The 27,377-nt window shown below is 33.8% G+C and overlaps 3 protein-coding genes across 3 annotated transcripts; 1 reads left to right on the forward strand and 2 right to left on the reverse strand.

Moving 5' to 3' along the window:
- The first annotated feature begins 7,594 nt into the window (after positions 1–7,594).
- LOC137822753 (Zinc finger (C3HC4-type RING finger) family protein) lies at positions 7,595–10,836 on the forward strand. The gene is made up of 2 exons (XM_068627744.1): positions 7,595–8,451; positions 8,535–10,836. The coding sequence occupies exons 1-2, from the start codon at positions 8,116–8,118 to the stop codon at positions 10,455–10,457; spliced, it is 2,259 nt and encodes a 752-aa protein (XP_068483845.1). The 5' UTR covers positions 7,595–8,115; the 3' UTR covers positions 10,458–10,836.
- Positions 10,837–16,741: 5,905 nt separating this feature from the next.
- Positions 16,742–19,913, reverse strand: LOC137822754 (glutamyl-tRNA reductase 1, chloroplastic). The gene is made up of 3 exons (XM_068627745.1): positions 19,192–19,913; positions 18,287–18,528; positions 16,742–18,211 (listed from the first exon to the last, which is right to left on the reverse strand). Exons 1-3 carry the CDS (start codon positions 19,433–19,435, stop codon positions 17,081–17,083), a joined length of 1,617 nt encoding a protein of 538 aa, XP_068483846.1. The 5' UTR covers positions 19,436–19,913; the 3' UTR covers positions 16,742–17,080.
- Positions 19,914–23,842: 3,929 nt separating this feature from the next.
- LOC137820496 (ubiquitin-fold modifier-conjugating enzyme) lies at positions 23,843–25,868 on the reverse strand. The gene is made up of 3 exons (XM_068624618.1): positions 25,439–25,868; positions 25,299–25,360; positions 23,843–24,153 (listed from the first exon to the last, which is right to left on the reverse strand). The coding sequence occupies exons 1-3, from the start codon at positions 25,769–25,771 to the stop codon at positions 24,024–24,026; spliced, it is 525 nt and encodes a 174-aa protein (XP_068480719.1). The 5' UTR covers positions 25,772–25,868; the 3' UTR covers positions 23,843–24,023.
- Positions 25,869–27,377: the final 1,509 nt, after the last annotated feature.

Below are 27,377 nucleotides of genomic sequence, written 5' to 3' on the forward strand. Positions count from 1 at the left end.
TTGTTCGTATATTTATTTTACTATATTAAAATTTTGAGATTTTAAATATTTTATCAACTTGGTAAATTTCTTACTCATCCACTGTGAATAACGAGAATTTTTTAAAAACAACTTAGAACATATATATCATCATTTCGTTAATTAGACCTAATAAACTTCAATGCTTTTGAATGTTTAAAAGTAATTATAGAAGACTCCGTTAACGATAGTAATTAAGTTTTGTGTTTTTTAATGGGTTAAATATTTTTTTTTTCATATAATATGAAAATGATTTTTTTTTTCTAATCTAAAATCTAGACTTTTTGACTGTTTAGTAAGTTAAATTATTAAAATGAGTATTTATTAGTTTTTTTATTTTTTTATACGTACAAATCAAAACGAAAGTTGACTATATTATAATATTATAATATTCAAGTTAATAATGAATGAATATTAAATATTTTATATTTTATTCAATAATAAAAATTTGTTTAACATTAAAAGAAAATTGTCAATGAGTGATTCCAATAATTTTTTTAAGCATAAATATTAAGCAGGTTTACAATTTTAATTAGGAAAAAAAAATTATGATAAAAGTATAAGACGAAAAATATTTTTGATTTTTTCTTTAATTTAGTGTTTAATCTGCCAATCTTGACTAACGTGCCACATGTCAATCATTAGAACGAATAATGGGCTATTAATTACAGTTGCATCTCTTATTTATGATTTTTTTGGTTGAAATAAAAAAAGTGATAATACAGAAGGTGTGTTTAGGATCCTCTGATATACAAATTTTTTAAACAGCTTGCTATTAGTCAAAAAGGGTTCATGGAGTTTGGTCATGTTACTCTATCATTTAGTATTAGTTATTCTCGTTAAGATGATTAACAAATACCACAGAATTAAAATATTACATTAATCAATGATTGGGGATTATGGTATACGTAAATTAGTGCAAGACGAAATATTTGATATTTCAAAAGCATCGGTATTCACGTAACCATGTTCGTAAAAGATACGATACAATTTTAGTAAATAATGGGATATACTATTGATTTTAGAAGCAACAAACTAATAAACTTTAATAAAGTGAGTGCTTTTATTTTTCCATACTTTTCTCCTATTTTTTTTCTTCTAAATACTTAAATTCTACCGAGTAAGAAGCATTAATAACATTCAAAACTATTAAGTATTATAGTCATTAATAAGTTGTTTAAAAGGTATTAGTGACAATTCCTACAAAGTCATGAGGCTGAGGACGGGGTGTTAGAAAGGAGGTTAGGGAAGAGAATTTTGTGGTGAATTTCAAAGAGTAGGAAAAAGGAAATTCTCGAAGGACCAAGAGATCCCACGTATCAAGTTGAAATAAAGAGAATAGCCTCAACAAGATCCTAAGAATGTTAGAGAGATTATGAATACCATATTTGAAGCATTTGTTGAGGGAGACAGATCGAGTTTTATGAGAAAAAAAAATCTCTGAAGTATCAACTTGATAATTAGGCTCTCATATCGTTCTCTTACATTATGCTTATTAATGACTTCTACATCAAGAATCCTACATAAGATTATTAAGTTGTTATCACCACTACACTAGCTAATTGGTGGGTTAAGAAGATCCTTATTGACCAATTGTTTATATACGCTCAATACATTCACATTGCGTAAAAAAACAATTTAAATATGATGTCTTTTAAAGAAAAATTATGGAACTAGTATACTTTCTTATGATTTGTGTGTATATTATTAAAACTCGAAATTGAGGAACATAGAACTTTTTTCTTTTCTGCAAGATTTTATATGTGGTTAAATAAATGTGAACTCGTACTTATTAGAAGTGATTTTCTTTTTTTTTGGTGTGGATTTATTTACATGTGCCTCTTAATTATCGGTTCATGTGTTAGAAAAAATATTTCAAGTATATATAATAAAAATGAAATGGTAGATATCATGCTTTTCAGGGTATTATATTTATATATATTAAAGTCTATAGCTATAGCTATAGACATAGATAATAGCAGAAACAAACATGAAAGTGTGGGAGCATGAAGAATGTAGCATTTCTTCCCCCTAAAATTGGAGGTATCTCTAAGATTATTATGAAAGGAACAATGATAGAAGAACTAGCATACTAAGAGAAAGCTTAGACTACTAAGAGAAAGCTTAGACGTACATGAAGGGAACAAGAAGTCACAAGATTTGACATTAAAAGATGCAAATATGGACAATAAATCTCAATATCTCAAAGGATTCACCAAATTATTGAGTGAGAGATTTCCACCAACACAACAACCTCCTCTCAAGTTAATTATATTATTTTCACTTGTGTAAATAAAAATATGATTAAGTATTGTCAAGTCAGATTATATTTAATCTTCTTTAAATCATCGCAATGACATTTTCACTAGCAGTAGAGTAATTTCAGGAAAAAAAAAATCTTTTGAAATTATTCTATAAAACATCTTAAACTAATGTGATCAGAGAAAGTCTAATTCTTTTATATGGGAAGTCTTCAAATGAGATTAAAATATTTCAATTTTTTCAAACTTATCAATCTTCCATTGTGTAATAAGTTTTAGAATCTTTGACTTTTATTTTGAAAATATTATAAAACATCATGAAAAAAAGGCAGTAAAATTAACTAAGTACACAGTAGTATACATAACTTTTTATGAAGAAGTTATCTAATATTATTATTATAAAATATTTATTGTGATCTCCGCACATGTATTAAGTCAATTATAGTATTATAGTATAAATGCAACAAGTAGTGGTATCTAAGTGAATTTGAGATATTTTATAATTTTTATTACCTTTAATTAAAATTTTATAACAATAATTTAAAAATTATATTCAATTTTATTAAAATAGAAATTACAAGGTCAAATAATAATAAAATAAAATTGAATTGTAAGCAGTGATAATGAACACTAAAATTCAATTTCACCTATTTTCAGATTTAATAAGAACATAATCTCTTAATAATATCATTTTTATTTTAATAGTTAATTCCTTAATTATTAAATTATACTCTTTCTATTAAAAACGTCAACTTAACCAACTAATAATCTTAATTTTACTATAGCATATTAATTTTACTACACCATATACGATTTTAGGTAAGTTAATTCGAATTCGATTTATACCATATTTTCAAAAACATAAGATGAGTGATCAAGTCATATGAAATTAAGCCTAAATTCAATCTACTAGCTTGAATAGTAAAACACACAGAATATATATATATATATATATATATATAAAGAAATAGAAAGAAGTTTGATAAACTATATTCAATTATTTAGTTGTTTTTTTAAAATAATTTTATTTTATATTTCAAAATTCACTTAATTATAACTTTTTTTATTAGAAAAATAAATAAATAATTAGAAGAATTATGAGTACTCTTAACCTTGATAAAAAATTTGCTACAAGAAAAAGGCTATGTGAATGGAAAGTCTTTTAACTCTTAATAAGATATAAAATTTACATACTCTTAATAAAAGTGAAATGTCTATTAAAATTTCACTTCGTGCAAAATTTTGATAATTTTTTTTTTCAGTGTTCACAATTAAGAAAAGTTAATCTCTTCTAGGTTCTAAAAAAGAGGTTATGGATTGAGTTATAATTAACTACGATTCTAGTTTTTAAAAGAAGAAAAAAATCATTTAAGAACTTATTTGCTTATAAAAAAACATTTCAATTATGTTCATAAACTTAAGATTTGAATCTTATGACATGAATGATGATGTTCTAGAATTTTAGATAAGATTTTAAATAAAATTTTAGATCATAAAATTGAATTTTTTTTTTAAAATTACAGTATACATAACGATTCTACACTATTTTATGGTGTTAAAAAAAATAGAGACTCAAAGAAAACAAGAGTTGTTCTTCAATCTTTACCCATATGTAGTGATGGGAGCAGAAAAATTAAAGAGTATAAGATATGGTTTGGTGAAGATGCCTAATTATTTTATTTGGAACACTTGCTTGTTTAGACAGATAGTAGTATTGTCTCGGAATCCCGTTATCAGTAAAATTAATTATTTTTATACTGATTAAAAATAAGAGTTAAATTTATTTAATATTTTTCTAAATTATATTTATTGAAAAAAGGATAGTTAGGTTTAAAAGTAAGAATACTGGATAAAATAAAAAAATGGAAATTTATGTATATGAATTATTTATTATATGGTAGCAGCATTGATGTAGCATTAATTGGAAACAAAAGATATGCATATCATGAAAGATCCGGTGGTGGGCACTTACGCATGATATCATATGTTCAACAAATTTAATGCATGCACATCACTACATCATTGTGAGTACCGAGGTAGTTATGTGTTCTTTCACACCCATTTCTTCCTCTGTCATTTCCCCTTTCATATCAAAATATTACCTCCTTCCAAACACACCATTTCTAACCCTTATTCATACATAATCAATCAAAAAGTCAACAAAGTTAACCTAATTAACAATAATTAACTTTATTTGTTTAAAGATAAAAGTGAAAAACAATTTATATATACATTTTTAATCCATCAATAATTTGATTTCAAGTTTATTTTTTCTAATTAAGAACTAAAAAAAGTTTTATTTATTTATTTTTTCTCATTTCTCCAACCACATAACATACAATAAAAAGGAAAAACCCATAAATAAAGGTAGGTTTTAAATTTTTACAGAGGAGTTTGAGTGTTGTCTCCCAAGACATGGGCAAAGACCATACCAAAATATGGTTTAAACTAGAGCTATAACCTAGCAAACTTTATAGGTGCAGCCTCGTAGCCATCCATAAAAAGCCCATCACAACACAAACTCAAATTCTCATTCTCCACGGAATCCTTCATCACTTTTTTTAAAGCTTATCTTTATTCTTTCTATTTTTTATATTCATTTACCCTTTCTAGTGTATAGTCCTTATAACATTTCCATTTTTCATGACTTTATATATATAATTATGACTATAGTACGATGTGCCTCTGAAAAATCATTCACTTCAGAAGTCTTCGTAAACCCTTCATATTCAAATCCACTGCTAGTCTCTAATCATTATTTTGTTTTCCTCTTGATTACATTTCAATATCTCAAAAGAAATAGATCGATTACTTCCTTATTTAACAATGAAAGAAAACTGATAAAAATATAAAGTGAAAAAGATATAGTATATACTCAGTATTATTAGTGCTATAATTCAAATTCTCATCCTGTTTTAGTAATTTATGTACAATTATTGAACTGTAATATCGATTTAAACAGGCTGGAAGTAGTTTTTTTATGATCATGCATAGATTTTGAATTCATTTTCTTTGCAAATGCTATGTAATGGTTCCTTTAATTTATTTATTAAATTAAAAACTGAAAAACAAAATAATAGTTAACTTTCAGTACTGTAAGTAATATTAACATTTCCTGAAAATAAATGCAAAATAATAATAATAATAATAATAATAAAATATAAAAAAGCATAGTAGTAAATAGTTAATCTGTGGGATATATAGTTTGATTTCTGGAAAGTTGAGGATTGAGATTTGACGCACGCAGTTATAGGAGTGGATTTGTTTTGTTTTTGTTTGCTATGCATTGCACGAAGGAACACACGCAGGTACTGCTAGTAGTATACGAAAACGTCATCAGCTTAGGGTTTTAGATGCGAAACGGTGTTGAAAGTCGCACCGTAACCTAATCTTGCGACATGCGTGTCGAAATTATTGACTCTTTGATGATACTTGCAGTCAAATCTCTCTCTCTGTTATGTTCTTTTGGGAAGGCACCAACCTACCTCTGCGAGGCTGTGAATTCTCCGCCTAGGTTTCCTAGCCTTAAGAAATCTACCCCTACTGGTTCGTTTTGGTGGCTCTGCATTTGTCAACAACGACTCTACCTAGCTCTTTATTCTTCATTTCCATTACTTAATAAATAATCAACACCCTTTCCGAAGCCATTAACAAACCATTCTGCTCCATTTTCAACAACACTTTTAATACTGCTACTCTATAAACTGGTTTTTTTTCATTTCCTTTTATTTGTTTTCCTTTAGACACTTTTTTAAACAATTTTGAATTATAATAAGTGTAAGTAAAGTTAAAATGTGGTAGATAGGTGAATAATATATGATTGAAAAGGAGAAGAGTAGGGAAGTGAATTATTGAATGTGAAAATAATAGAGAAAAAGTAAGTGGGTAAATGTAAATGAGTGACATTGTAGGGCAAGCCCCATGCAGAGAGAAGGGGGAGGGTATGGCCTGATGAATGTAGGGTCTGTGTGGGAGGGGGGGGGGGGGGGGGCTTTCTGCGTAGGTCTCCAAACTACTGACACACCAAGAAAGGACGGGTCATGTGGATGTCTGAAGAGTGAGGGTTTTATTATGTATTGTAGTAGTAATAGTAATTCTGACTTTTTCATGCCAATTAATGTTTTCACCTTTCTGTACTCTATTCTACGTTCCCCTACCTCCTGCATGGAGTAGAATTAGTAGCAGTAGTGGTGTACTTCAAAACTTAGGGTGACATCTAGGTTTTACTGTTTATCATAATTACCACACTGTAATCCGAGGTTAATGTCAGGGTAAATTTGGACTCCACCAATAATTCAAACCCACTGATATATATGCATATAGTGACAGTGTGTAGTAAAAATTGGAATTGAATCTTCCTCAGTGGTCCCACTTTGATGCCATTGCGTGTTGTTGACGGTGGATGGAGGAGGTGGTGATGCATCAAACGGCCAACGTTGTGTTTTTGAGTTGAAGGGTTGAGATGAATGTTAAGAGAGTTGAGGAGTGTGTGTGTGGCACGTGTTGGTATGCGTGGAGGTGTCACAGCACTACACAGCTAACAAGGTGGTGTGCATGGGAACTGCGTCATCTGTTCGCTTATTCACTTCCCCTCTCACCTATCTCAACAACACACTACTTAATCACAAATTATTCTTCATTTTCGTATTAATTATTTTCTTTAAAACTATTATTTCATAAAAACTCTTATTTATTTTCTATGATTATTATATATTGTAAAAGGAATATTCTAAATAATTAGCGCACCAGCAAACTTCACTTCAAACTCAAATCCCCTAGATTCAAACGTGATTTAAAAGTTACACTGACAAAACTGATTTTGAAGTCTTGTCGATAATTTATACTATCCAAAACTCCTGAAACGATTTCAAAATTGAAAATAATCAAATTTGGAGACTTTAGAAGGAGTGTGAAGCATACAAATCTTAGATTGGTGTTTATTTGATTTCAAAATAGGAAGAACCCAATTACTAGACAAAATTGTACACAGTTGAAATTAAGATAATGAAAAGTGCAAATAAGACGGAGATTTGAGTTAGTGAAAGATTTTTAGCATTGAAATGGAATAATTATTAAAAGTTTTGAAAGTGCAATATTTAATTCCCCGAAGTTGTGATGCAGGAATCACGTTTGTTCTTTAGTGGTTGATCTTTAGTAGGTTTGACAACAGTGTGGGGGATATGTTAAAGAAGAATAGAAATGATTAATGGTTAAAATATATGAAATGATTAATGATTAGTTAGATAGTTAGATAGTTAGGGAGAGGGGGGTGGTAAAAAGCTTATAGTTATGGTGAAGTAGTAAACGATGGGTTTAGGTTTGATTTGTTTAATTATTGGTTGTAGATGTAGATGTAGATGTAGACGGTAATTGGCGTCACTATTCTCCTTCCAAAAGCACTACACCATATATAAATATGCAGAGGAAGCAGGCCTTCCTTTTTTGTACAAATTACACATATACAGACACATAGAAAGAGAAAGAGGGACAGATCTCTCTCAAGGCGTTTAATTGCAGACATCTTTTGGGTTTCTCGATATAAGGGAGAGAGAGATACAGAGAAGAGAAGAGAAGATCCAAAGAACCATATCCCTCAACATCTCCTTTTACCTCAATCCATCCCTTGAGTTTCTTTGTCTCTTAGCCTTATTTTCGTTTCATCCCATGCCCCTCTACCAAAATTCGTTTGTCTTCTGTGCCACCTTCAGATTCATCAAAACAAACAAAACTTGTTTTTTCCCTATCTTTCTCTCCTTTTCACAAAACCGATAGAAAGGGATCGATTCTCTGTATATTCATTCATATATATTCCTCAGCTCAACCTCTCGCTGTAAACATGGGTACTGGTTGGAGGAGAGCCTTCTGCACCCGAGACCCCGCTTCTACCATATCGGATAAACACCCCGCAAGCCCAGGCCCAGGCCCCAGCCCAAGAAGCTGCGCTCGCTTGGGTTTTCTCTCCGGAGGAAGCAACCCTTCCACCCCACGCTTGCGGTGCACTACAATACCAGAATCTGCTTCTCAAACAGTTAGCGTAAACGAGAGCCCCAGGGTTGAAAGCAAGAACACCCCCAGAGCAACCAAGTCTCCGAAAACGGTGTCGCTCTCAAATCCATCTTCACCGCGTTCTCCTCTCAAGCTCTCCCTCTTCAAGAACAGTTTCAAATTCAGGGTATGTTACGTTGTATGTATATGCAGTAATAAATTATAAGAAATTGGTTGAGTGAATGGTTGTGATTTGTTGTGGTTGAACAGAGTAGCTGTGGAATTTGCTTGAACAGCGTGAAGACGGGACAGGGTACGGCTATTTACACTGCGGAATGCGGTCACGCGTTTCATTTCCCGTGTATTGCAGCGCATGTACGCAAACATGGTAGCCTGGTGTGCCCCGTCTGCAACGCCACGTGGAAAGACGTCCCACTCCTCGCGGCGCACAAGAACCTCGCTGCAATATCCGCCACGCAAAACGACGTCGCCCAGAGGATCACCCAAAACCCCAATGCCAACGTCAAAAAGACAACAGAACCCACATCCCCCGTTTTCAAGACCTACAACCACGTGGAGCCCCCACCCAAGCATTCAGATTCGATTCGGTCCTACGACGACGACGAGCCACTCCACTCTCCCACCTCAGGCGGAAGGATCATTCCTATTCCCGAAGCCGACGAGAATGCGGAAGAAGACGACGAAGAAGACGCCGGCGAGTTCCAAGGCTTTTTCGTCAATACCAAGAATTCCTCCTCAAAATCATACTCTGATTCCTTCCAAACAACTGAAGGAGATTCCAGAACTGTTCAGGTGAAACTCATGCCAGAGTGCGCCGTTATCTCGGCTTCCCGAACGCACGAGACCTACGCTTTGGTGTTGAAAATCAAGGCTCCACCGCCGCCGCCTGCACCACGGAGCAGTGCCGCGTTTTCTCAGCGTGCGCCGATAGATCTCGTCACCGTCCTGGACGTTGGTGGAAGCATGACCGGCGCGAAGCTGCATATGCTAAAGCGCGCGATGCGTTTGGTTATCTCATCGCTTGGCCCCTCTGACAGGCTCTCGATCGTTGCTTTCTCAGGAACATCGAAACGGCTCTTACCGCTGCGCATAATGACGGCCCAAGGTCAGCGCGTGGCTAGACGCATAGTTGACCGGCTCGTGGTCGGTCAAGGCTCGAGCGTAGGCGACGCATTGAGAAAAGCGACGAGAGTGTTAGAGGATCGCAGAGAGAGAAATCCGGTGGCGAGCGTTATGCTGTTATCGGACGGTCAAGAAGAGAGAGTTCAGAATCAAAGGGGTAACAGTAGTGGCAGTCAGAGGAAGTCGTCCACCCACATGTCGTCGACGCGGTTCGCGCATATCGAGATTCCGGTTCACGCTTTCGGGTTCGGGGCGAAAAGTGGTTACAGCCAGGAACCGGGGGAGGAGGCGTTTGCGAAGTGCGTGGGTGGGCTTCTGAGCGTGGTGGTGCAGGACTTGAGGATTCAAGTGGGGTTTGAATCAGAGGCAGTGGAGATGAGCGCGATTTACTCGTGCAGTGGAAGGCCCAGTCTGCTGAGCTCAGGGGCGGTGCGGCTGGGGGACTTGTACGCCGAGGAAGAGAGAGAGCTGTTGGTGGAATTGAGAGTTCCCGCGTCGTCAGGACCTGGGACCCACCACGTGATGGCTGTACGGTGCCTCTACAAGGACCCTGCTAGCCAGGAGATCGTATACGGTAGGGAGCAGGGTCTTCTGGTCCCGCCGCCTCAGAGCCTGCGTTGTTCCGGTACAAGGATCCAGAAGCTCAGGAATCTCTTCATAACCACCCGAGCCATTGCAGAGTCCAAGAGGCTTCTTGAGCACAACGCTGACTTCACCAGCGCGCATCATTTGCTTGCCTCCGCCCGTGCACTTCTCATGCACTCTAACGCCGCTTCGGCTGAAGACTACGTGCGCGCCTTGGAGACTGAGCTGGCAGAGCTTCACTGGAGAAGGCAGCACGAGCAAGTTCAGCAGCAGCAGCAGATTGTGCAACAGCAGCAGCGGAGAAGAGGGAGTGAGAGAGAGATGACTTTGGTGGACGAGAATGGCGAGCCGCTTACCCCCACGTCGGCTTGGAGAGCCGCCGAGAAGCTGGCTAAGATGGCGATGATGAAGAAGTCTTTGAACAGAGTCAGCGACTTGCACGGCTTCGAAAACGCTAGGTTTTAATTTTCATTTTTAAATTATGTTTTCTTTTTATTATTTTAAAATGTAGAGACATATGAGAGAGAGAGAGAGAGAAGGTAAGAAAAGGGGATGGGGCCCTTTCTGCATTGGAAGATGACCACAGAGAAAAGGATATGGCCCACTCTTAAAATGGCAGAAATTCATTGGATGCATCCTCCATCATGTCTTTCTGTCATGTGCCTTTTATATACACTCTTGTTTTCCCATTTTAATCATTTGCTTTTCAACCACACAACCCAGAACAAATCTAAACTCCGCTGCTGCCACCTTCATAAGGGTAGTAGACACTAGAAAGAAAGTTGTAAATGCCATTCTAGTAGTAATCTATAAAGTCTCTCTCTTTATGCTTGCCTTTTCCGAAGTCGATATTGTCATGTTTTAAGTTTTGTGTTGTCGTTTTAATGTAGTGGGTTTGTGCGGCTAATAATTAAGTAGCGGACTAGGAACGAGGCTAAAATCATCTTTTGGGTGAAAAACATGGCAGAAGACAGAACTTAATGATGAACAAATGATTACATTCCATGGCAACATGATGCTTTTTCAGTTTTTTTCATCTTTCATCCAACTACCCTTACCTTGGCAATTCAGAAATGAAATTCGAAGGGGCCCAAAGTTAAATGCAATCATAAGCGTTACACTGAGCTACGTGACAAAATAAAATAAACGGAGATAGGTCTGTGGGTTTCATTTCAAGGTGGTAAATAAGTAGTAGGTCCTTCTACAGTTGGAGATGAGATGTCCAAAGCAAACACACTAGGTACATGAGATAAACCTAATGAGCGAGTGACGGAGAATTTATGTATGCAATACATGCTATAATCTCCTGCGCTCATGGGTAGTGAATTTTATACCTGGAAAAAGTGATGGTCGGGGAGTCCAAAAATAAAGATGATAGATAGAGGTAAAGTGTTTGAATGGAGAAGAAATTTCCAGGTAGTTGGTGGGCTCAGAAGTAGATATTGAGATTATTTGATAGGTAGGGATGGATGAGTGATGATAAATGGAGAGATGAGGGGCCATTTTAGTTAGTTAGCATCAAAGGAGGATCTGGAACAGAGATGTCAGGTGTGGAGCCCAAATAGGAGTCTCAGTTGTCGAATCCATCACCATCTGGCCGTCTTGTTCTTGGTCCAGTGGTGTTATGGTTTATTCTTGGTAGTGTTACTGGGAGTATAGGAGGAGGAAGAGGAGGAGGTGCCTCACTCACCAAGCTACCACAAACAACAACAACAAGGCTAATGCTGTTTTAACTTTGATCTGGTCCAGGCCTACGCTACGGAGGAGCGTGCTTTTTATGTCAGTTTGTGTTGCGCTATAAATAACCCATGGGCTGCTACACCCTAGGGATCAAGACTTTATCTTATATATATCAACTAATCCAATTATACCACTACGTTTCTTTGCCGCTGTTTTTAGATCAGAGAGGAGACTGAAAATGAAAGAAAATAAAGGAGAAGAGACTGTCTTTAGATTACCAAGATTAGGGAGTGAAAAAAAAATAAGAAAATAAATATTAGTCGGTGGATCTGACTAGTCGAGAAGGAATGAAAAAAAAAACAATTAAGATAAAGTGAAAAGAATAGATAAAATGATATATCTAATAAAATGATCAAATTGTCTTTATTGTTATAAATTAATTTTAATTAAATATTAAAAAAATATTATTATTATTACTATTTTAAATATTTTTATTATTTTTATTTTTATTAGTATTTTTTATTTAATGTATAAAGCATTGTAAACATTATTATTTTTAATTATTTTTAATTTATTATTATTACTTTCTTAATACCTTATTAGTATTATTTTAATATTATTATTTATTATGTTATCTAATATAGTAAAAGTCATAACTGCAGTGCAGACACATCATTACAGTACCATTGTAACACCATCACCACCACACCACTATTATATACTATTACAACATATGAAACACAATAAATAACAAGGCATAATTGATTATATAATGCATAATCAATTATATAATTGATTATTCATATTCTTACACTTATAATTGATTGTATAGAGTCTAAATTTGATATTGTCTATTATCAAAGTATTTCTCAATATTTATATTTAAAGATATTAATATTGAATAAGTGAGAATAAAAAAATGTCAGAGAATCACTTTTTGAAAGGATATAATATTTATTAGTAAATTAGGTTAATAATAAGACCAGATATAGAAGAGATAGAGGAGAGATCTTAGTATATATCGGAAAATGTACAAAAGAAAAAGATAAATTATACACTAGTTAAGAGTTCACATATTTTTGGCTATATTGAATGTTTTAGGTCTGAGATCACCAAGACTTTTATATGGAACATTTTGGCGTCCATTTTGGAGCAGGTAAAATCAATCATGTACTGCATAATCTTAAAGTTTTGATCATCATGAGGGCAACACCATGAACTACACCGGAGGAGGAGGCAAACGGAGCACCACTACCTAATGCAACTCAGGTTGTAATAAAGATGGTGGAGACAATTAGAAAGCAAAACAAAGAACAAGAGGAATTCAAAAGGGTCCATGAGGACTTAAAAAGGAAAAGTGTAAAAGCAAGTGAAATGATGGAAGAATTAATAAGGGTATAAGAGCAACTTCAAAGAAGGAAGGAAGAACTTCAAAGGCAGATCAACAACTAGAACATGGATGGTCGGCCAGAGGAGGACGTAGAACTAGATTTTCAACCATTTTCAAAGCAAATTTTGAGTGAACCAATTCATCGGAACTATGTCTTTCTGAAAATCAGACTGTTTATTAGGAAGCAAGAACCGAATGCCCATATAAAAAATTTGAGGGCCCAAATATTGATTTGCGGAGGATCGGATGCGGTGCGATGTAAGACGTTGGTTGGGACAACATTGGATTGGTTCATTAATTTGCCAAGAGGATCCATCACATCTTTGGAAATATTTACCAAGTTGTTTGTTGCCCATTTGCGACAAACAAGGCGAAGCTTGTAGAAATAGTGGATTTGTTTGAAGTCAAGCAATCAAAGGAGGAAATAAAGCAGTTTTTATGTCGCTTTAATGAGGTTGTAGTGCAAATTCTCCAAGTGAATGAAGGCATGTTTGTAGAAGCCTTTATTCGAGGACTTCGGACGAGAACGTTCGGTGATACAAAGAAGACCACAAGACATGGTGGCTATCAACCTTAGGGCGACATCTCATATCAAAGCAGAAGAAATTACCATTAAGAAGAGGGAGGAAGAAAGCATGAGCGAAGGATAGAGAAGGAACTTTGAAGGGAAGGAGAGACGTCGATCCCTATGAGGTTTTAAGCCATTAAATGAAAGAAGAGGACGAAGGTTTGAATGATCCCCATTATCAGATTGTTTGTTAATACTTATATTTAAGGACATTATTATCAAATCAGCATAAATAAAAAATTTCCATATAATCAATCTTTAAAAAGGATACAACATTTATTAGTGAATTAGGTCAATAATAAGGCCAGATAAAAAAGAGATAGGGGAGAGATCTTAGTATATATCAAAGAATGTATAAGAGAAAATGACAAATTACACACTAGGTAAGAATTCACATATTCTTAACTATACTAAATGTTCTAGGTTTAAGATCGTCAAGACTTTTGTCTGAAACAGATTGTGATAGTTACAATGCTCGAATATAACAAATATTATTGTGTGCTTCTAAGAGTAAACATCTCAATTGCTAACATTTTATCTATATTTCTTCTTCTTTCTTCACACTTCACACCAAAATAAAACATTTTGTCTTTCTCTCTTTGCATTTCTCCTCATTTCACAAGAAACAAACACACAACATTGTCACATTTTCATCTATGTGAAGAGTGGATCACGGAAAACAAACACATCATAAATAAATGTTGCCCCTCTGCCAAATGGTCCTTAAATAAAATAATTACATCAATATTTCCTCAACTTTAACTTTTGATATTTGTTTCGGTCTTTAGATATTAATAGAATATATTAACTTAGGGATATTAATAAAATATATTAACTTAGGGATTAAATAGTTAAATATTCAATATTTGAAGGTTACATCAAGTAGTTTTATTATCTTAGAAACTACTCTGGAGATATATTGATATGGTTTATTCAATAATTTATTTCTTTTTACAACAATTTATTAATTTTCCTTTTAATTAGTGATAATCTAATGTAAAAAATAATAATTTGTGTAGTAAAAAAAATGGTGAAATGCAGCTATAGAAACCCTAAACAAGTAAGTGTTTTGTTGGCTCATATTCACGTGGGGGGAGACCACCGTTCTCTTTGTACAGGACTGGATGGAGATGGCATTGCTTTTCAATTATTCTTGTCAATTATTCTTGTGGGGATTTTAAGGCCACGTTTAACAATTCAAACTGTTTTTTTTTTTTCCAGCTATGGACCCAAAATGAAAACAACAATAGCAGTTACATTTCACAATCCTGCTGTGATGTCCGTGACCATCCTCCGAATATTTAATGATTTCATTTCAAATATCACTAAACATAAATGGGATCAAATTTAACATCGAATGTCATAATCTTTTACCAATATCAAATACTTATATAAAAGTGTAAGATTGCCATAAAACAATATATTAAGTCTAATCATGTTTGATAACGATCAAGTCACCGTAAATTTTTCCAACTACGGAGTTTTTCCAGTTCAGTAGCAGATACTCTAATATTATTTTTGTAAAATAAATTTCAATCTAAAAGCATTTAAGTGCATTAATTTATTAATTTTGTTGCATTTCTTCCATCTTAATGATAATTGATGTTAATGAGCATTACAAATGTTGTTGAGAGTACTACTATTCATTTTCCATTTTAGTTAGGATACAATGGTTTCAATTTTTCTCTACTTCAAAATCAACATGGGAAAATGTTACTTGATTATTTGGTCACAAGAATACAAACTAAACATGTTGAGAATCAAGTTCATTTAATAGATCTTTTACTTGTCCCTATTGTTGTGAGGCCAATTGCCAAGGCAACGTTCCTTTCTCTCACACTTGCATGTGGTGATCTAATAGTTGAGTTGAGTCACAAGAATTTAAGAAGATTGGGTCTGAAATGGTGTGGGATGTTAGGGTGGTAGTGACACGTCAAGGTTTCTGTCCAAAGCATTCTAACAACACTGCAATTTTAGTAGTTTTGAGCAAGTGTACTTTATATAACTTGTAATCTTATGTTCTCAACTGTAACTGTAGCTTTATTGTGTTGCTCTGTTTTGAGTAAAAGATCTTCTTTCAATGTATGTGTGTTGCCCTACCTTGTGGACTCATCAAGCTCCTTCCACCCAAACCACGGGAGGTGGGGTTGGGGAGATTTTGCTGTCACTTTTTAGATATTTGTCTCATTTTTAAAACTAATTTTTGCCTTATTTTATCTCTTATCTACTGTTTCAGAGGTAATAAATATGAATTGTTTTATTTTAAATTTATGAGTTACATTGTATTTTTCACTCAATAAAATCAAAGTTTTAACAAACCAACAATACTTTAAATATTCAATAGGTAATTTAGTAAAAGGTGTAATTGAAGTTATATAATAAATTTATCAATTCTTATAAATTATTTCAAACAATAGACATTATACAACAGTAGAGCACCGTGTTGTTCTTTTTCTGCAGATTTCTAGGAAAATAACGCAAAACTAAAAAATAATCTCTTTTATTAATCTCTCTCTGATTAATTATAGCCTTTCCTCTTATTTCACTTTCATGCAAGATATGTGTATGTATAAAGTATTTAAAAAAATATACAATATTTGAGAATATGATAATATTAAGTATATACAAATAAAGTAAAAAAATGTCTCTTTCAAATAGGCAAACAAAAAGGAAAGGGATATTAGTAAAGAGGAAATATTACTGACATCTTTTAATATAGCTTTGCTATTCATCACAATTGGATTTCTGCAGTGAGCTACCTGATATGCTGAATTGCTGATGGACCGGTGGAGTAATTTGTTTTCCTAGCTTTTTTACTCGTGTTTCTGTTTTTAAACAGATCTCCTCTCCCTTTAATCAAGTTTCCTAATTTCACTGCTTTAACTGGCCAATGGACAGCCTTCAATGTAGAGGTAAAATAACCCCAGAGCTCAGTTTCATAATCCCTCGTCCTAGTCGAGATTGCTAGTCAAAGCCTGTTACAACACATATAAGAAACACTCCAATAACAATGCTTGTAGATCAACTAGTGATTGGTTGCTAATATATTGTTTACAAAATCTACAAAACTAACAAAAAGTGTGAATAAACCTGAACCAAGAAAGACAAGGGTAGTGCAAAACCAATCCTCTCTAGAATAGAAGCTCGACACTTACAATTAACATTCCCGATACTGGGACACATTTTAGAAAAATATTATTCGAGGTAAATACAAAGCTCAACAAAACACTTCATTTTGTATAATACAAAGCCAAATGGCCGCGGAAGAACAGGGTGAAAACACATGACTAAGAAACACAAAGGCTTTGATGTTAGGCCAAGCAGACGAAGGACCCCGTGGACACTTTAGGTGTTTCAGCTCTGCAACTAAATTCCTAACAGGTGAGGATGTTTCCTCTTATTCTAATGGAGAGAATAAATCATTATGATCAATGAAATTGGTGTTGGATTTCATTTCTGGTTTTGTTCTACCTTCGCTCGAATCTTTTGCTCCAAAACAGATATCTCAGTTTCAAGGTTGAACATTCTATTCAAAGCATGCATGTTCTCCAGTGTCTCACTAAGAGTCCGATTGTCATTCCCATCGCACCTTAAATGTTGCATTGGACCATGAAGCAACTTATTCACTATACCCCGACTAAGATCATCCACAGCCCTCCGAGTTTTTTTAGGTATATCATCACCCATCTTAGATAAGCATCTCTCAAGCTCAGCGAGCCGGATTCTTTCCGCATAAGCCCGCAATTTTTTAATAGTAGGGACAGTTTCCAGCGAGTCCCTCCAAGCTTCGAATTGCTTAGATTCTTCAGCAATGATTGTCTGTGCTTCCATTGCTTTTCTTAGGCGATCCTCTTTATTGGCAGCCACAACCTCTTTAAGGTCATCAACATTGTAAACTCGCACACACTCAAGGTCTGAGACACATGAACCCACATTCCGGGGAACAGAGATATCAATGAAAAAGCGATGGCCTCCAACATCTTGACTTGCAGGAGGAAGATCTTTGACATGACCTTTCAAGAATAATGGGGTTTCTGATGCAGTACTGGTGAAAACTACATCAGCTTCACCGGCACAGGTGAGCATTTCTGAAAGGGGCTTGTAGATGATTTCAATATCCTTCAGTTCTTCGCGTATTGCAGCAACTCTCTCCTCAGTTCTGTTGACAACAACCATCTTTTTGCAACCTTTTGCCACCAAATGTTTGATCACAAGCTTTCCCATCTTTCCAGCTCCAATAACCAACATCCTGGCATTATCAAGTGAGGCTTCAGGTAGTTTCATAAAGGCCAACTCAACAGCAGCTGAGCTCACAGAAACTGCCCCGGAAGCAATGTTAGTCTCAGTTCTAACCCTTTTACCAACAGTAATTGCATGCTTGAATAGCCCACTGATGTTTCTCCCAAAGCCGTTAACTCCTTGTCCAACTTTAACAACTTGCTTAACCTGAGCAAGGATTTGACCTTCTCCCAAAACAAGAGAATCAAGACCAGCTGATACTTCAAAAAGATGTTGTGTGACATCATTGTTGTAAAGTAAAAACTGGTGCTGGCTTAGCTCTGAAACAGGGACAGAACTTGTCTGCAAAAAAGAACAGGCATGTAAATATTTAATAATGCGCTACAGATAGCATCTGGGTAATAACTTGACACTTACTTTTGACATCCATTCCATGACTTCTTTGATACCACGATGTTGGGACACTGCAAGAACATATATCTCCATTCGGTTGCAGGTGCTCAGAACAGCTGCTTCTTCAATATGATTAAGACTACACAGCTCTGCAATAGCTCTAGGCCATTCTGCTTCTGGAATGGCAAGTTTTTCACGCATTTCCACAGGTGCAGTGTGCACACTGAGCCCAATGACAATAATGCTGTTCCTTTCCTTTGTATACCCTGTTAAAGTTAATTACAAATTATTTAGAAGCTGGAACTAGAAAACTTAAGATAATTAACCAGTACAAATCAACCAATAAAAGCCTTTGGTGTAAACATCCCTCTGGACCTTTACCTCAAGTCCCAATTCCCGAAAGCTACAAGTCTACATAGAATATAGTTTAGGCGTACAATTCCAGTCATGAAGCACAAAAGCCCAATCACTTGGAACATTCCAATTCCATTTCGTTTTTTCCCTTTTTAACATTAACAGAAAGAACCAGTAATCAAATTGAACACACCAATGAAAAAATAAAAAAAAAGGGAAAATGCTACGGTGCAAAACTCAATCCTTGAATACTAATCGAATAGCGAGGATATGGTTCCAGGTAACGCTGCAATTTTTGTAATATTTCAAACAGCACAATCGCCCAGCAAAGATAATTTCAGAGAAGAATATGTGAAGAAATTCTCTGCAGTCCTACGACTAATGCCCGGGCTTAACATGACCTTAAATACAAGACCAAGTTTAAAAAACGCGAGAATGTTTTCATAAAACAAAGAAAAAAGACAAACTTGGGCGGAATTACGGGGAAAAGGATCGAAATGATGGGGAGAAAAGGGAATACCGAATTAACGAGATTACGGAGGCAATAAATAAAATGTAACGTTAACTGGACTTACTATCAGCAGCAGAAGTCTTGAGCTGCTCAAGAGGGGAGAGAGAGGTAGCATTATTGGGAGCAACCGATGCATCAGAGGGCTGAGCGTCGCAGCGAACAACCCCTCTCCGAAGGAAGGTTCTTCTGTTATGGGGAAGAAAAGCGGTGTGTAACGTCCTTGAAGGAAATTGCGAGGAAGAGGAAGAAGAGGATTTGAGGAAGATGGGCTCAAATTTTGCAGCGGAGAATGTGGATGGAAGTGCCATTGTGGCGTGAGAACCCTAACCCTAAAAAAGAACGGAAGGGGAATTGAGGTGGAAGATGTTGAAGGGGTAATTGTGAGAGAGGAGGGACACAGGGTGAAGGGAAATGGAAATCGGAAGAGGGCTGCAATGTTGACCCTCCTCTCTCTGTCTCTCTCTGTCTCTCTCTGTCTCTCTGATTTGGTCTTAGGCGTGTGGCTTTGATACGAAAAGAGAATGCGTTTGTGGGTTTGACTCATATAAGAGATTTCTCTGACTTCTCATTGGCGAGCGCTGCGCATGCTTTATCCACACTCCTTTCTCTTCTCACTTTTCTTCAACCAATTCTTTCATCAGATCAGATCAAAACACTCTTTCTTTCTTTTAATTACTGCAACACTTCAATTTATCAAACTCCTTTCTATACTTCATTAATTTGTTTTTTTTGTTTCATTTTCGTTAAGACAATGCAACCGTTTTAAACAGAGGATTCATTTCTTTTGGAGTAAAAAGAAAACTTCTTCCCTCAAATGCCTTCAATTTGGGCGGCAGAGTTTGTTTCTTTTTCTGTTTTTTTTTTACCTTTTTATATATTTTAAATACTTGCATAATGTAAATAATGACAACTATTATTGTACTACTCGAAGGTCTAATGTAATCTCGGAGGTCAAATACATGTAATTACAAATGGATCCATTTGTTAAAAATGGATCTTATTAACTTAATTACAAATGTGTCCAATTGAACTTCTCTTTTGGAAAGAAAACAAAAGAGAGAAAAATGAAAATAATAAATTGCAATGGAATACTTTTTTACATTATTTCGGTTATTATTAATAATTTTATTTATTAATAGGACTATTATTCTATTTATTTATTTATTGTTATTATTTAAAAAATAATTATAATTGATTATGCTGTTATCAGTGAAGTTTTTCTGTAAATTTCTTCAATCATTTGGGGACTTCTAAATTTTATCATATTTTGTAAAATATTTTTACATATTGCTATTATAAATAATTAATTTTTCTCAGTCTTTTTCTTACGTAGCAGCACGTCACTGAGAAATCGAGAAACATGATTCCTATAAACATAAAAGGGTCGAAGATGTACTTTGAAGACAAAATAGTAGATTTGTTCCTCAAAATTTTCTAAATACTCCTTTATAGAATAGTCACTTTTCTTGTTTCCTTTTACCACCTTCATTATTAGTGTCACCATCTTACTGTCATCACTAAACCTTTATAACTGACATCATCACTAATTCCACCATCATTTGCATGCCATTTGTTACTGTAAAAGAAATTCATTTTAATATTTGACATTATTGTTCTTCCATCTCTGCAAAGTTATACACTTTTTTATATAAGTAATTCTGAAAAAAAAAACATTTTAGCCCATGTTATTGTTTAGAAAAACATGTGGTTGGTCTTCCCTGTCAGTTCCATTATCACCAAATCGGGACAAACAAAATGAAGCCAAAAAATACATCGGGAAGGTAACAAAAGGAAAATAATCTCTTATATAAACTAAATTGTATAGAATTTTATGAAGACGGTGACCATATTAAATTATGACGTGAACCAAAAATTAGAGTAATAAAATATAGATTGGAGCAAATAAATAAAGTATTGAAATACATATTATTTAACAGATGTGTAAAATGTCCCATCCTTGAATTTATGATTTGAAGGCACCTAAAATGTTTGGTAAGAAGTAATTAAGAATATATTGGTTGGAGTGATGATGTTGAATTGAATCTGCAAGAACAGCAATGAGTTTCCATTTATAGGAAAAATAGGAGATAGATAGAAAATATTAAATGGGAAAATAGGGAAGATGAAGTAGCAGACCCCAGCAAGTTGATTCAGAAATATGAGTCCAACTACTACCCCAGGCTATGAAAACCCAACATCTGTATATGAACTAACTTTCTTTATGTCTTAAGCATTTTTCTCTGCCTTCATCAGATATGCTTCTACACATGTCTTTCTTAGCTCTGTTCTTCTCAACTTTGTGTCAAATTATGATTATGAGATGCTTTAGCTTGACATTACCTTCATTCCATTTATGTGCATACTCTGGGGTGCATCCCAAGATAAATTCTTCACCTTTCAGTTTACTTCTCTTGCTGTCTGCAACAGATCTTGCTCCTCTCCTCGCCACTTGCTTCCAACTATCAACTATGCACGACCTACACTTTCGTACGGGAATTCTATTATAATACTCACTTTCTTCGGATTAATATTCTCACTGTTGCCCTGTTCTATCCTTTCATTTCTCTTCTGCTACTATCTTAATTCAATTAATTATCGTTAATCATAACAATTCATTACTGTTAAATGTACAAAGGTGTTTAAGAGTTAGTGCCAAGGCTAGTCCAAACAAATACAAATTATTTTTTTGGTCATTTTTTTACTAGCTGATTTTCTTATTGCAACTTACAAAAAAATTACATTTGTATAATTACTAATAAATACAACCATTTTAAATTTAATTACTATATTTATTATTTTATCCTGTTTGGATAAGTTATATTAATTATAAAGCAGAATTAAATTGTGAGAATATGGGAAAGATCTTTAAATAGGAGAAGAAAAAAAAAGCAAAAGTGATTTTTGTGTCCAAAGATTTATGGAATATAATTGATGTTATTGTATAGAAATAAAAACATTTCATGATACAAATTTTATCTTATAAATTTATATAAAAAACTTTATTTTATAAATCAATTTTATAAAATTGAATTAAATTTAAAGTTATTTTTTAATACTTTATTATAAAATCAATCTTCGGATTAATACTTGCTAGTTTTCAGTTGTCCCAGCCTCTGCCAAAAATAAATCACTCTCATTTTAAGAATTGACCCTTCTACCTGTTATGAACTAATTGCGTTTTAAGGCAAACTTAAAATTGTTAAAACTAAAGCACAAGAGAACAGAAATAACACACACACAATCAATTAAGAAAAGGAAAGACAAAGATGGACAAAAGAATTCGACTTTCTTCTTATTACGGACGAATAATAAAATAAAATTTGAATAAATTGATTTACTACATTGAATTGGATTATTTAATTTTTTATATTTTTGTTGAACAATTCAAACCAAACTAATCATATTAAAATTTAGTTTCATTCGTTCGAATGAACTAAGTTCAATGTGATGCATTAACACAAAACTCTATTCCAAGAGAAAATGTGATTTTATTGTAATTAACTTACCTCATCTAAAAAATTAAAAAATTAAAAATATACATGTTAGCATATCATAAAATTCCAAAAAGTAATAACAAAAAGAGGAATATCATTATTTTGGTTCGAATTTATTAAATGTAATTTGTTTGCTTTGAGTTAAATATAATTAAACTAATTCAAACATTGGTTTGGATAATCCAAGTCAGTTTACATTCTTCTTCTAATTTATCAAAATTGTACTCTTTTAAGGGCTGAAATGATTAGAATATTAGATACCTGTTTCATCGGCAATGAAAACTACGTAGTAACTTGTCTGTTTCATATGCCATTCACCACAAAGGGAGAAAGTTAAAGTTTTCCTGGTTTTTTCATTCTACATCCAAAAACAAAATTATTTATAACAACTAAACCAACTCCAAAACCAACCAGTCACACGAGTATGGGTCTACAAGTTTCTAGTAAAACTAGTTGTAGAGTTGGTGAATGCAAAGGCAACACAGGTTTATGTATTATTCTCGTAAATGATTTTCCTAGGGAAAAGGGTTTGTTTACATATTAACAGCTCATGATGGATGTTCGGATCGCATACAATTTATCAGAACAATATGGAGTTTACCGATAAGCTGTGTCGCCGATATCAGAAAATGAGAACACTGGCATTGTAGTAATAATGGTGAACAAGGGATAGCTTGAATTGAAACCACAAAATAAGTCTTGTAACAAGGAATTGCAGTTATAACAAAGAATTAGAAGATACAAGGGAAGAGGGCTGCAAAAACAGGAATGAAGTCAAACGCGGCCGGTCTATATATTAATCAGGTAGCCAAGGCCAATCTCATGCTGTATCATATTTTTTGCCAACAAATCAGAAGAACACTGAGACACCTCTCTAGACTCTACATTGCAGAATAAAATATGGTTATAGAAAAAGGCAGCAATAAAGACAGAAAATTGCTGAATTATACAAATAACAAACTTAAGTGCGTTGAATATTTCTTGGTAAGCAATAGAGAGAGAGCGAGAGAATCAAACAAAGGCAGAAGCGAGAAGAGAAATCCAAGTGAATAAAATTTAGAAAGAATACTAGTCACAAAAGTGATCAACAAAAAACTTGGTCCAAGTTGACCCAAGCTTCATTTTCAGATAAGTTTCAAATATACCTTCATTTAGCCCATAAATTAATCATCAACACAAAGGAGAAACCCTTTTCAACCGAAAACTTGACTGAAAATCAAGTTCAGATAAAAAGCACTCATGTTGCATATGCAATATATTTTAATTTGCCAGACTACGTCAATATCTGCGGTTTACATAAGGAAAATCCTGTGGTCATACAGCTCTTCTTATTTCCCTTGACCAATCAGGCAAAAAAAAACCTGAGTTCTACTTTTACAGTTTCAGCAAGACATGTGATTAACTAAGATTCAGTTGATGTGGTTGCGTCATCTTTGTGCTTAACCATACCAGAATCCACAAGAATGGGAACCTCAGCTGCAAGCCACGGTGCAAGACCTAAGCAAAGTGCATGAGCAATACCAAATCTGGGGCTGTAAGGAAAACCAAGAGCATAAACATATCATTATGTAAATTCAGAAAACATTAAGAGGATGCTCACTAAAATCTCTTATAAAAAAATTAATCACTTAACCCCAAAAAGTAGGCTATTTATCTACAAAAAAGATTCTACAGCTTTAAATCATTGTTAGGTCACAATCATAACGAAAATATCATAAAACTAAATAATCTCAAATCACTATTGGAACACAAGTCCTGAAACAGAAACATTAAGCCCCACAACAATATTCTGCTAAAGTAAAATCAAGTGTCATATTAAGCTATCTTGATATACACTTGCATTAAAACTCAAGATGTTCAGTAACGTGAATGAAGCAGAACGAATACCTTATAGATGCCTTATCCAGCTTTAGATATTGATTAATCAACAAAAACATTTGACCAAGGATCCTGATTGATTATTGTTGGAATCTTAACAATCCTAATTATTGCAATCACAATAGTTCCTAGTCTTCAAATTTGGGTTAGACTCAAATTCAACCGCAAAGCTAGCTCGTATTGTGAGGGTTGCCTCTCACATGCATTATTTAGGCCATATCTTCACTCGACATGAAAATTAGGTTTTTTTTCAATACACTCCCTGCCACTTAACGCTATTGTGTTTGGTGCATGGATATCATACACAAAAATCAGGTGTTTTTCAATACACTCCCTCCCACTTAACACTATTGTGTCTGGTGCATGGATACAATGGAAGGTGGCGCAATAACAAATCTATAACAGACTTTAATATGGAATTTGAATGGGACCTTACTAAACCCCAAAAACCAACTCAGGATGAGAATTGTCCCCAACTAATATACACTATTCAGGTACTTCAGTCAATGTGAAACTTAGGTTTTCCCAATACTCAATTCTTGTTGGTTCATTCCACACAACTTCCACATTGAGAGCAGGTACTATTATCACTTTGTCAAATTCTAATAAAAACACTTAAATTATATATGTGAGAAATGGCACAACAATCCCTAATAAACTAACATCTAGTTTAGTGTAAAATCCCTTCGCCATTTTTCATTGGCAACTCTGTAGGTTAGTCACCACGAACATAATCATAATCACAATCACCAACAGGATGAGGTTAATTTCATATGGTTAGTTGAGAAGAAAAACGTACCAATTTTTGGCCCAGAGTGGCTTGAAGTGCACAGTCAAGCAAATCTTTCCACCCCTGTACATCTATAAAATAAAAAAGGAGGGAGCAATTAAAATTTTGTTGTCGGAGACAGAAAAAGGAGGAAAGGGAAAAGAAGGAACCTTTTGGGTTTTTCCATCCAATTGAGGGAGTTCGAGTTCGGGGGCGGTGGAAGGGTAAGTGACGGGGATATCGAATTGGAGGTCGAATTCGTACTTGAGGAGGTTGTAGACGTACCAGCATTTACCGGTCCAACGAGTGCCTTCGGGATTGGCGGCGGAGATGCGGAACCAATCGTTGTCGTTGGACTTGTTCATCTGCGTGTAGGCTATGAGAGACTTGTACTCCTCCTTCAACCTCTGCGTCCATGCCGCGCCGTCACGAGGACCCGCCTTTGTCGCTAGCAAGGGGATCTGTGTCAGAGTCGACTTCGTGTTCGGGTCCCAACCTTCCATCTTTCTCTCTCTCTCTGCTTCAAACGTACGCTGAATTGCCTTCAAATGACGATGCTGCTCCTTCGCTCTTTTGTTCAGGTAAACCAGGCTATAAATGTAATTTGATTTTAGTTTAATGTTTTTTTAACTTAATTTAAATTTGTCATTATATACAGTTGTTACAAATTATATTTAATAATATATATATATATATATATTTACCATAAATAAACCAATAAAAATATTATTCCAAATTTATTATTTATTAAATTTGACTTTATACTTGTAAGCCAAGAGGCGTGTCTTTGTCAGATATACTTGTAATTTATGTAGCGTTGATACGAATATGAGCACCGACACGACACGGATACGGACACAGAGATACGTATCATAAATGTAGGATATGAGACACAAATCTATAAATTATATAATTTTTTAATTATATAAATTGAAAATAAATATATTTATGTGTTAAAGTATGTTTGAGATTCTTTCGGGAACATGAAGATATTTTTCATGATGGGTTCAAAAGAATTTTTTTTTATTTTTTAATCATAATAAAAATTTATACAATAAATTTGAGTTTTTAGAAAATTATTGTATTTATACCTTTTAAAATTGTGTTAGAATCGTACTAAAATTTTCAAAAATCCAACAATTGAACACTTCAATGATAAGTGTCATATGAGTATCATACGAGTGTCGACACCGATACGTGTGTCCGACACGGATACGCCATTTAAGAGAAATGTCTGAGCCTCATAGCTTGTAATACATTCGTAAGACACCTACCCGTGAAGTGTCTAATTCAAAAATATTTGTTAGATTTGTGACAATGGTTTTAACACAATCTTAAAAGGGATAAATACATAATTTTCCAAAATCTCAAATTTATTGTATAAATTTTTATTATAATTATAAAAATAATAAACAAATAATTTTAAATTAGTCATGAAAAACATCTTTCTACTAAAAAAACTGAAACATAATTGTGTACATAAATCTTTATTAACAATTTATATAATTCATAATTAATATATATATATATACTCGTGTCCCCGTGTTCTACATTTAAAAATTATATGTATCTCCATATCTGTGTCGTATTAGTGTATGTGCTACATAGCTTGTGACTTTAGGAGTTATTATTTTTATTGTAAATTAAAATAATTCTTTTAAATAAAAATAAATTAAGATGTCATTTTTCTGTAGTAGTATTTTCTTATGATTGTTTTTAGATATCTTGTACATTAAATTGAATTTAAGATTTTTAAAATATTTATCAATAATTAAATATGAATGTATCATTATATAAATTGTTTATTGTAAAAAAATATAATTTATTATTTATTTATTGTTGATTATATTTATAACATAATTTACGAAATCAAAAACATGTATATTCCAAAAACATGCATAACATTTAATTACGCAAGCTGAACCGTTATTCCAAAAAGTTCAAATAAGATCTAAATTGTCATGCAGTCATAATTTTATGTATTTGTCTTGTGGGGGAATTTTTATTCTTGTGTTATTGGTTTCGATTGATAGCTTACTTTATGTCACTTTATTTTTAAAAAATTTCCCTGTTTTTATATTTAGGTTAAATTATCTTCATATTGTGATT

Source organism: Phaseolus vulgaris, chromosome 9 (genome assembly GCF_051622355.1).
Source record: "Phaseolus vulgaris cultivar YP4 chromosome 9, ASM5162235v1, whole genome shotgun sequence".
In the NCBI taxonomy this organism is placed as follows: Eukaryota; Viridiplantae; Streptophyta; class Magnoliopsida; order Fabales; family Fabaceae; genus Phaseolus; species Phaseolus vulgaris.

Excerpts from the sequence above, each read along its gene's own strand:
- LOC137822753 (XM_068627744.1), top strand. The coding sequence starts at position 8,116 with ATGGGTACTGGTTGGAGGAGAGCCTTCTGCACCCGAGACCCCGCTTCT. Across the intron at positions 8,452-8,534 it reads AGAACAGTTTCAAATTCAGG|AGTAGCTGTGGAATTTGCTT; the intron begins GTATGTTACGTT and ends GTGGTTGAACAG.
- LOC137822754 (XM_068627745.1), bottom strand. The coding sequence starts at position 19,435 with ATGGCACTTCCATCCACATTCTCCGCTGCAAAATTTGAGCCCATCTTC. Across the intron at positions 18,529-19,191 it reads CAAGACTTCTGCTGCTGATA|GGTATACAAAGGAAAGGAAC; the intron begins GTAAGTCCAGTT and ends TAACTTTAACAG. Across the intron at positions 18,212-18,286 it reads TCATGGAATGGATGTCAAAA|ACAAGTTCTGTCCCTGTTTC; the intron begins GTAAGTGTCAAG and ends TCTTTTTTGCAG.
- LOC137820496 (XM_068624618.1), bottom strand. The coding sequence starts at position 25,771 with ATGGAAGGTTGGGACCCGAACACGAAGTCGACTCTGACACAGATCCCC. Across the intron at positions 25,361-25,438 it reads TGGATGGAAAAACCCAAAAG|ATGTACAGGGGTGGAAAGAT; the intron begins GTTCCTTCTTTT and ends TTTATTTTATAG. Across the intron at positions 24,154-25,298 it reads CCACTCTGGGCCAAAAATTG|CCCCAGATTTGGTATTGCTC; the intron begins GTACGTTTTTCT and ends TTTTCCTTACAG.